This window comes from Entelurus aequoreus, linkage group LG05 (genome assembly GCF_033978785.1).
Source record: "Entelurus aequoreus isolate RoL-2023_Sb linkage group LG05, RoL_Eaeq_v1.1, whole genome shotgun sequence".
Taxonomy (NCBI): domain Eukaryota; kingdom Metazoa; phylum Chordata; class Actinopteri; order Syngnathiformes; family Syngnathidae; genus Entelurus; species Entelurus aequoreus.
This window is the reverse complement of record NC_084735.1, coordinates 83,654,618-83,664,491: the sequence shown is the minus strand read 5'-3', so window position 1 is coordinate 83,664,491 and position 9,874 is coordinate 83,654,618. Positions and strand designations below refer to the sequence as shown.

Genomic DNA, 9,874 nt, shown 5'->3' with positions numbered 1-9,874 from the left:
TTAGCCAATTTTACAGCTGAACACATCAGAATCACGACTAGGTATTTTACACATGCTAACATTAGCATACTAGCATGCTATCTTTTTTTTTTTTAGCCAATTTTACAGCAAAACTAAGAGTCATGACTTGGTACTTGACAAATGCTAACTGTTAGCACATTCTAGCATGTTAACTTTTTCAGCCAACTTTTCAGCGTAACGCCTCAGACTTGTATAGCTTGGTACTTGACATATGCTAACTGCTAGCATGCTAACATTTTTAGACAATTTTGCAGCGGAACCCCTTAAGACTCATATAACTGGGTACTTGGCACATGTTATGTGTTAGCATGATAACTTTTTTTTGGCCAATTTTGCAGTGGAACGCTTCTGACTCTTATAACTTGGTACTTGACACACGCTAACTGTTAGCATGATAACATTAGCGTGTGAATATTGCATATTCTAGTTAAGTTGTGACCCAAAAACGTTGTAATATGTCCATACAGTATTATGAACAATATTATAGTCCAGGTTTTTTTTTTTGTTTGTTTTTTTCACCACAAACATTTCCTTATTTTAGTCAAGCAAATGCTACCCAAAAGTATTTGATAATGACTTTATCAAATACTTTTGGGTAAATGTTACTGCATTACATGAATACTTACCACACCTTTGTTTTGTGTTTTGTATCATAGATTATTGGCTGCATTGATAGCTACCTCGTGCTAGCAGTTTTAGACACTTTAGAAGGCACAAAAATGCAAATCTTTATGAATGCTATTTGAAGGATTTATGCTAACCTTTATGAATGCTAGTTGAGTTAATTATGCTAACCTTTATGAATGCTAGTTGAAGGATTGTAGTCCAGGTTTTTTTATATATATATTTTTAAATTTTATAAACCTTTATTTATCAACTGCAACATTGACAAACAATCGAGAAATAATAATAATCAAAATAAGTACAAAAACAGTACAAATCAGCGACAGGGGTTGTAAACTCAATAAAGTAACTAAAATAGAATGCAATATATATATATATATATATATATATATATATATATATATAAATATATATATATATATATATATATATATATATATATATATATATATATATATATATATAATATATATATATATATATATATATATATATATATATATATATATATATATATTTGATATATATATATATATATATATATATATATATATATATATATATATATATATATATATATATATATATATATATATATATATATATATATATATATATATATATATATATATATAAACAAAGTGTAAAGCCATAGGCTCACACAAGTTCAGTAAATAATGTAAATAATTACAGATGTCCAATAATATCGGCCTGCTGATATTATCGGCTGATAAATGCTTTAAAATGTAATATCCAAAATTATCTGTATCGTTTTTTTTTAAATGATCGGTATCGTTTTTTACATTTTTTTTATTAAATCAACATAAAAAACACAAGATACACTTACAATTAGTGCACCAACCCAAAAAACCTCCCTCCCCCATTTACACTCATTCACACAAAAGGGTTGTTTCTTTCTGTTATCAATATTCTGGTTCCTACATTATATATCAATATATATCAATACAGTCTGCAAGGGATACAGTCCGTAAGCACACATGATTGTGCGTGCCGCTGGTCCACTAATAGTACTAACCTTTAACAGTTAATTTTACTCATTTTCATGAATTACTAGTTTCTATGTAACTGTTTTTATATTGTTTTACTTTCTTTTTTATTCAAGAAAATGTTTTTAATTTATTTATCTTATTTTATTTTTAAAAAGGACCTTATCTTCACCATACCTGGTTGTCCATATTAGGCATATAAATGTGTTAATTCCACGACTGTATATATCGGTATCGGTTGATATCGGTATCGGTAATTAAGAGTTGGACAATATCGGATATCGGCAAAAAAAAAAAGCCATTAACGGACATCCCTATAAATAATTGTAGTCCAGGTACATGATCGTTTACTTCCTGGTCGGCGTAAAAAAAAAAAACGAGCGTGCCTCGACGTGATGACGTCACAGATTAGCGCTGCCATAGTACGTACGAGCTGAAACGCTGGCAACGTTGGGATGAAACACACAACACGCCCACTCCTAAACTGCTTATATTTATTTGAAACAAGGTCGCCATTAGCTGGTTTAACGCCGGGCTGAGACACGCAGTCGTCGTCGGGCTTGTTCGGAGTTTGGTGTGTTGCCGCGGGAGTCCCAACATTGCCAATATAGCTAATATTGCTATTGTTGATGCTAGCAATAGCGGCTGGTGCACTCTCCTCATCAGCGCATGCAGCACAATGGCGCCAGCGGCTCCAGCATGTGTGATGGCGGCGGCGGCGGCAGGGAGCGACTGTCCCCCTCCAGGAGTTCCCTGCCCGCCGCCACTTCTCGGGTGAGACGCTTCATCCAGGAGCGGCGGACGCTGCCGCTGCCCAGAGTGATGGTGGTGTTTTCGGCCGCGGGTGACTCGGAGAAGCCGAGCGATGCCACGGAGGCGGGCTCGCAGGGGACGGACGACGACGACTTCCGGAAGCCGGCGGCGAGCCACGCCTGGAGCAAGCCCGCCCTCTCCCCGCCTGAGGCCGGACAGGAGCAGGAGGTAGGCCCCGGCCCGCATTCACCAACAGTGTTTTGTAAATATTTGGGTCCATTTTAAACAACAACATGGTGCTGGTTTGGCTCGCTCTCTTCTGATTGGCTGACCACGAGTCACGTGACAAGTGTTGTCTTCTGATTGACCAGCCTGATAATGAACCCGGACATGGCAGCATAATCCTCTCCTTGCTCATGCTGTTGAACACTGATCAGCATACTTGCCAACCTTGAGACCTCAAAATTAGGGAGATATTCAAAACGCCCGCTGGGGGATATATAGATATAGATATAGATCAGTGACGTGCGGTGAGGTTCATGGCTGGTGAGGCACTGACTTCATCACAGTCAGATTTACAAACATACATACTTGCCAACCTTGAGACCTCCGATACCGGGAGGTGGGTGGGGGGGCGTGGTTAAGAGGGGAATATATTTAAGCTAGAATTCACCAACTCGAGTATTTCATATATATATATATATATATATGTCTTAATTAGATTATCCAAAAAATAGTGCTCGATACCGTGGTAGAGTGTAATATGTATGTGTGGGAAAAAATCACAAGACTATTTCATCTCTACAGGCCTGTTTCATGAGGGGTTTCCTCAATCCTCAGGAGATTTTCTCCTGCAATCTCCTGAGGATTGAGGAAACCCCTCATGAAACAGGCCTGTAGAGATGAAATAGTCTTGTGATTTTTTTTCCCACACATACATATATATATATATATATATATATATTATATATATATATATATATATATATTTTATTATACATATAAATAAAAGAAATACTTGAATGTCAGTGTTCTGGAGGCTATCCAGTAGATGACAGTATTGTCCTGTTTAAGAGTGTCACAACATTGCTGTTTACGGCAGACGAACTGCTTTACGGTAGACTAAACGTGACTGCTGCTGTTGTGTGTTGTTACCGCGCTGTTAGGATGTTAATGAAACTGCCTAACAATAAACCCACATAAGAAACGAAGAACTCGCCCTCGATCATTCTACAGTTATGACGTCATTGGGCAGGCAAGCTGTTTGTATTGTGGGAAAGCGGACGTGAGAACACGCTGTCCCCACTCAGGTCCGCATTGAGCTGGAGGGGGCGTGGCCTCCAGCTCCGGCTGAATACCGGGAGTTTGTCGGGAGAAAATTTCTGCCGGGAGGTTATCGGGAGAGGCGCTGAATACCGGGAGTCTCCCGGTAAAAACGGGAGGGTTGGCAAGTATGCAAACATATGAACCCTAAAGAGTATCTTATTCACCATTTGATTGGCAGCAGTTAACGGGTTATGTTTAAAAGCTCATACCAGCATTCTTCCCTGCTTGGCACTCAGCATCAAGGGTTGGAATTGGGGGTTAAATCACCAAAAATTATTCCCGGGCGCGGCGCCGCTGCTGCCCACTGCTCCCCTCACCTCCCAGGGGGTGAACAAGGGGATGGGTCAAATGCAGAGGACAAATTTCACCACACCTAGTGTGTGTGTGTGACAATCATTGGTACTTTAACTTAACTTTTACTTTACACATACAAACTGTAGCACACAAAAAAGCACATTTAATTAAAAAAATGTTATTATTGTCTTAACTTTACTTATAAATGAAGTCCATGCGCCGCTGTTGTGCTGGATTAATGCACCCCCTGACGGGAGTGTTATATCAACTAAAGCCCACACTTAAACTTTCCACGTGCAAGATTGAATCTATTTAAAAAAGTTATTTAATAAGAAGCCAAAAAGTGCAAAAACAATAATGTTCGTGTTAGAGTTGTGAATGAATGAAATATGAAATCCGTGCTGCAGTCTGCAGATGTACCTAATGTTGTGGCCCTGCAGTCATTCATATATATATATATATATATATATATATATATATATATATATACACTACCGTTCAAAAGTTTGGGGTCACCCAAACAATTTTGTGGAATAGCCTTAATTTCTAAGAACAAGAATAGACTGTGGAGTTTCAGATGAAAGTTCTCTTTTTCTGGCCATTTTGAGCGTTTAATTGACCCCACAAATGTGATGCTCCAGAAACTCAATCTGCTCAAAGGAAGGTCAGTTTTGTAGCTTCTGTAACGAGCTAAACTGTTTTCAGATGTGTGAACATGATTGCACAAGGGTTTTCTAATCATCAATTAGCCTTCTGGGCCAATGAGCAAACACATTGTACCATTAGAACACTGGAGTGATAGTTGCTGGAAATGGGCCTCTATACACCTATGTAGATATTGCACCAAAAACCAGACATTTGCAGCTAGAATAGTCATTTACCACATAAGCTCTCTGTCTCGATGGAGATCTTCCTTTAAGTATTACCTCCTGCTTCGATTGAAAGTCCAGTTTAGAAAAGTGTTTTATTTTAGATATGTAATCCTCCATGGTAAAAGTGCAAGCAAACAATGGCTGCTCACTCTTGCTGCGTGTTGTCTTCTTCTGCAGTACCAGCAGTCGCAAGAAGGATCACTAGCGCCCTCTACCAACAGGAGGCGGAAGTCATTTAATGACTCATATTTGACCCGGCGGAAGTGCCAAGGATGCGCTAATTATTTTGCGAAACGAGTTTGACCCAGCTGTAATTCTAGGCAGGCGAATACTATATTCCCGGCGCCAATTCAAGGAAATACGGTATATATATATTAGAGATGTCCGATAATATCGGCCTGCCGATATTATCGGCCGATATATGCGTTAAAATGTAATATCGGAAATTATCGGTATCGTTTTTTTTTATTATCTGTATCGTTTTTTATTTTATTTTTTTTATTTTTTATTAAATCAACATAAAAAACACAAGATACACTTACAGTTAGTGCACCAAGCCAAAAACCTCCCTCCCCCATTTACACTCATTCACACAAAAGGGTTGTTTCTTTCTGTTATTAATATTCTGGTTCCTACATTATATATCAATATATATCAATACAGTCTGCAAGGGATACAGTCCGTAAGCACACATGATTGTGCGTGCTGCTGGTCCACTAATAGTACTAACCTTTAACAGATAATTTTACTAATTTTCATTCATTACTAGTTTCTATGCAACTGTTTTTATATTGTTGTACTTTCTTTTTTATTCAAGAAAATGTTTTTAATTTATTTATCTTATTTTACTAATTTTTTTAAAAAGTACCTTATCTTCACCATACCTGGTTGTCCAAATTAGGCATAACAATGTGTTAATTCCACGACTGCATATATCGGTTGATATCGGTATCGGTTGATATCGGTATCGGTAATTAAAGAGTTGGACAATATCGGATATCGGCAAAAAGCCATTATCGGACATCCCTAATATATATATATATATATATATACATATATACATATAGGGATAGGGATAGGGATGATGTTCGTTAAGAAATTGTCGATGCCATTAGCGAATCTTTTTATCGAACCGATTCCTTATCGAATCCAGATAGGATATTGTGTGCGCACCTTGTGTGTGCACTGAGTTCCAAAAGCCATAGATGTTATGGGACTGGGCCGGCACGCTGTTTGTATGGAGGAAATGCGGACGTGACTGAGGACAGCATGCGGCCGTTAAAGGGTGAAGGTTTCAGGTGAGAGAGGACCCTAAAGGCACGCCCCCAATATTGTTGTCCGGGTGGAAATCGGGAGAAATTCGTGAGAATGGTTGCCCCGGGAGATTTTCGGGAGGGGCACTGAAATTCGGGATTCTCCCGGGAAAATTGGAAGGGTTGGCAAGTATGCTGATCAGCTCAAATGAACAAGTCTCCAGCCTTTAATTGTGCTAGATATGTCAGTGTGATTTTTTTTATTTTATATAACATATTGTAATCAAATATGGATGTGGAAGTGTACCTTACTTGCATTACAATACATCCACACCTCCATTTCTACACCGCTTTTCCTGTTCAGTGTTGCAGGGACCACAAGCTTGCTTACGCACAAAAACCTGGCGTACGCCCTTTTTCACGGCAAAGATAAAACCGTTTCAAGACTGACGTTGCCGTGGAAATGTGAGCTGTCTCATGGCTCTTGCGTACATTTCTACAGGCTGTGGATATTTTGACTGTTTGCCAACATTTAATTTCAACACTGTAAAAAAGTTTGAGGCAAGGACACTCAATTCACTTTTTCGCCGATACGTTTAACGCTTCATATTCATAATATTTGTGAGGACATATATGAATTCATCTAGGCCATCATTTTGCCACCTATTAATGTCAAAACGTGTTCCTGTGCCTGGACAGAAGCAGCGGATGGGCGCGGCACACTGGCCGATGTCAAGAAGCTCTCCTGGGTTGTCATAATACATTGACTAATCATCAAACAAGAGTCTGTCTTTCATATTCTCTGTGTGATTGCAATTAAATGATTGCAAGATTACATTATTTTGAGCTTTTCTGAGCACACAAATCGCTCAGAAGGAAGGGATATCGTCTTTATATCAGGCCAAAAGTTTGGACACACCTTCTCAATATTTAATGTGTTTTCTTTATTTTCATGATTATTTCAGTGTTTCCCACACATTCATTTATTTGTGGCGGCCCGCCAGGAAAGAATTACGTCCGCCACAAATTAAAAAAAGAAGAAAAAAAAATATATATATATTTTTTTGTCCTGTCCAGCTTCTCAGGCAAATCATATAGTTGATGTAGATGCCCATATAGGCTGTTCAGATTTACTTTACAAAAGAGAAGTGTAGGATACTTCTCTTGTTGCCTTATTTGTATTTGACCACTACTGTTTTCTTTTTATTTGTTACTGACTGTGGCAGGACACCTCTGCCTCTGTTTCACTTTATGTTGCTGGTAAATAATATGGTTGTAGTAGTAGGCTAAAGTTAAATTATTTAGTATGCACTAATTAAAGGGGCAGAGCTTTAAGAGACATTTTAGCTTTTATATTTTATAAGATGTATTTTTTGTAAGAACCACAATTAATAAATATGTTTCAGTGAATAACTTATTGTTCAAATCTGTATATAAATATGTACATAAAGTGTTGTAATTATATTGTAAAATTGATGGATGGATGGATGTTTAAAACAAAACTGTTATTATTAATTAGTAAGTAAACATTTTTTTAGCCTTTTTAGAGAAAATCATATCATTGTAGTAAATTATGCAAATTACTCGATGATGTCATGCTGACCACGCCCATAGCCACGCCCCCACCGCCACATGTATCTTGGCAGTTTATGGGAAACACTGTATTTACATTGTAGATTGTCACTGAAGGCAACAAAACTATGAATGAACACATGTGGAGTTATGTACTTAACACCTTTGCTCTGAATTACTGCTTTGCACACTCTTGGCATTCTCTCGATGTGCTTCAAGCACACCTGTGAAGTGAAAGCCATTTCAGGTGACTACCTCTTGACGCTCATCGAGAGAATGCCAAGAGTGTGCGAAAATGTTATCAGAACAAATGGTGGCTATTTTGAAGAAACTAGAACACAAAACATGTTTTCAGTTATTTCACCTTGTTTTGTTAAGTACATAACTCCACATGTGTTCATTCATCGCTCATTCAATGTAGATAGTCAGGAAAATAAAGAAAACACATTTAATTAGAACGTGTGTCCAAACTTTTGGCCTGTACTGTACATCCATCTTCTTCCTCACCTTCGTCCTGATGCCCGACCATTCCTTTTTTTTATTTCAGCCCGCGGTTCCTGCAGCACACAGGTATTTCAGCCCGCTGGCGATCGGTCGAAACACCAGAAACAAGCACCTCCCACTGACCTGTGATTGGCCACGATTTGTAGAGCTCCTATATGAGTTTTGTGTTTAAAAGGGGGCGTGGTCTGAGCGTGCCATGTCAAGCCAACTGCTGACGTTGATTACGATTTGTGCGTGCGCACACTTTAATACATCTGAATTTTTACTTGCGTACGTAGCTTTCTGGATTTGAACGTACGTCTATTTTTAGTAGGAAATCCACGCAACTTGTTACATGAGGCCCCTGGAGCCTATCCCAGCGGACTTTGATAACAAATCTTGATGTAATCACTGTAGTATGACTAAATATGTTCTTGTACTTGGTATTGTTACAGTAGATGTCAGGTGTCGATCCATCCATGACATTTGTTTACATTGTTGTTACCAGTGAGCTATTGTATCTTCTAAGGGCAGTGGTCCCCAAACTATGGCCACGCCAGCGTCCAAAATCCAGCCCGCAGGTAGTCTCGGGTAAAAAAAAAAATAATAATAATTTTTATTTCCATGGGCACCCCTGTCCTAGAGTATGTAGTAATGCATGTTTAGCTATTCCTCGTCCTGCAGGGATGATACTTGTAAGAAACGTACTTTATTCGTCGCCATGGAGGCGAGGATTAGTGATTTAGACGTAGCTAAAACACTGCAGACTGCGGCTGAACGTAAGCCGCTCGCGAGCTAGCCATGTTTTAAAGCACCTCTTGTTGAGCGGGGTTTCAGTGTTATAGCTTCTCTATCGCTCTTAAGCCAAAATGCGTCCATTCTATATTTTCTGTCTGCACGATGTCTCTGCTTGTAAGCACTCCGTGAGTGTGCGTTGCCGAACATACTCCTCTGCTCGTAAAACCAGCAATGGCGCGCCGTCATGCCTGTAATAAAAAGGGAATCGGTATTTTTCAGAGGCAGTATAGAACTGTTTGTGATTTATTAGTACTGCGGCACTTTATTAGTACCGGTATACCGCACAACCCTATCCAGCACTATCAAAAAGAATACAAAAGACTTTGACTCTTGCTTGTTTACTCAATGTATTATTACAATGCAGGAGAGCTTTTTGCGGTGGCAGCCGTACGTGACCTGAAGTCTGGGCATTCATCCCCGGTCCCCGCTGCCAATGTGCCGGGACCACCGGTGGTGGCTGTCCGCCCGGCAGGGTCAAGGAGTCATAGCGACACATAACAGCAATAGGTGGCAAAATGATTGTCTACATAAAATAATAGACATCCAAAAAGTGAATGTTGGCAAAGTTGGAAAGACCACCTCGATGTGTCGCCAAAGTTTGCAAAGCCTGTAGAAATGTGCGTACGTGAAGCGTGAAGTTGGCGTGAGGCACCGAATCTCAACTTTGCCGTAAGGCAGGGGTGTCCAAAGTGCGGCCCGCAGCTAATTGTTTACCGGCCCGCCACACATTCTGGAAATACTATTGTAAAAATATAAAAGAACATTAAAAAAAATGGAATGAGGTCAAATCTAACGAGAAAAAGTTGCAATCTTGACACAAAAGCTGCCATGCAGGCTGTTTTTTTTTTCTTTTGTCTTTCTTCATTTTTCA

The 9,874-nt window shown here is 39.0% G+C and overlaps 1 protein-coding gene across 2 annotated transcripts in view; it reads left to right on the top strand.

Annotated features, from left to right (window-relative positions):
* Nucleotides 1–2,064: 2,064 nt before the first annotated feature.
* kctd7 (potassium channel tetramerization domain containing 7) overlaps nt 2,065–9,874 on the top strand; it is a 15,949-nt gene continuing 8,139 nt past the window's right edge. The window contains exon 1 of one of the 2 annotated variants that reach the window (XM_062046567.1): nt 2,065–2,633. In XM_062046567.1, the coding sequence (XP_061902551.1) occupies nt 2,322–2,633 (312 nt within the window). In that variant the 5' untranslated portion in view covers nt 2,065–2,321. The remainder of the gene's footprint in view (nt 2,634–9,874) is intronic. The other variant, XM_062046566.1, reaches the window with a different exon arrangement.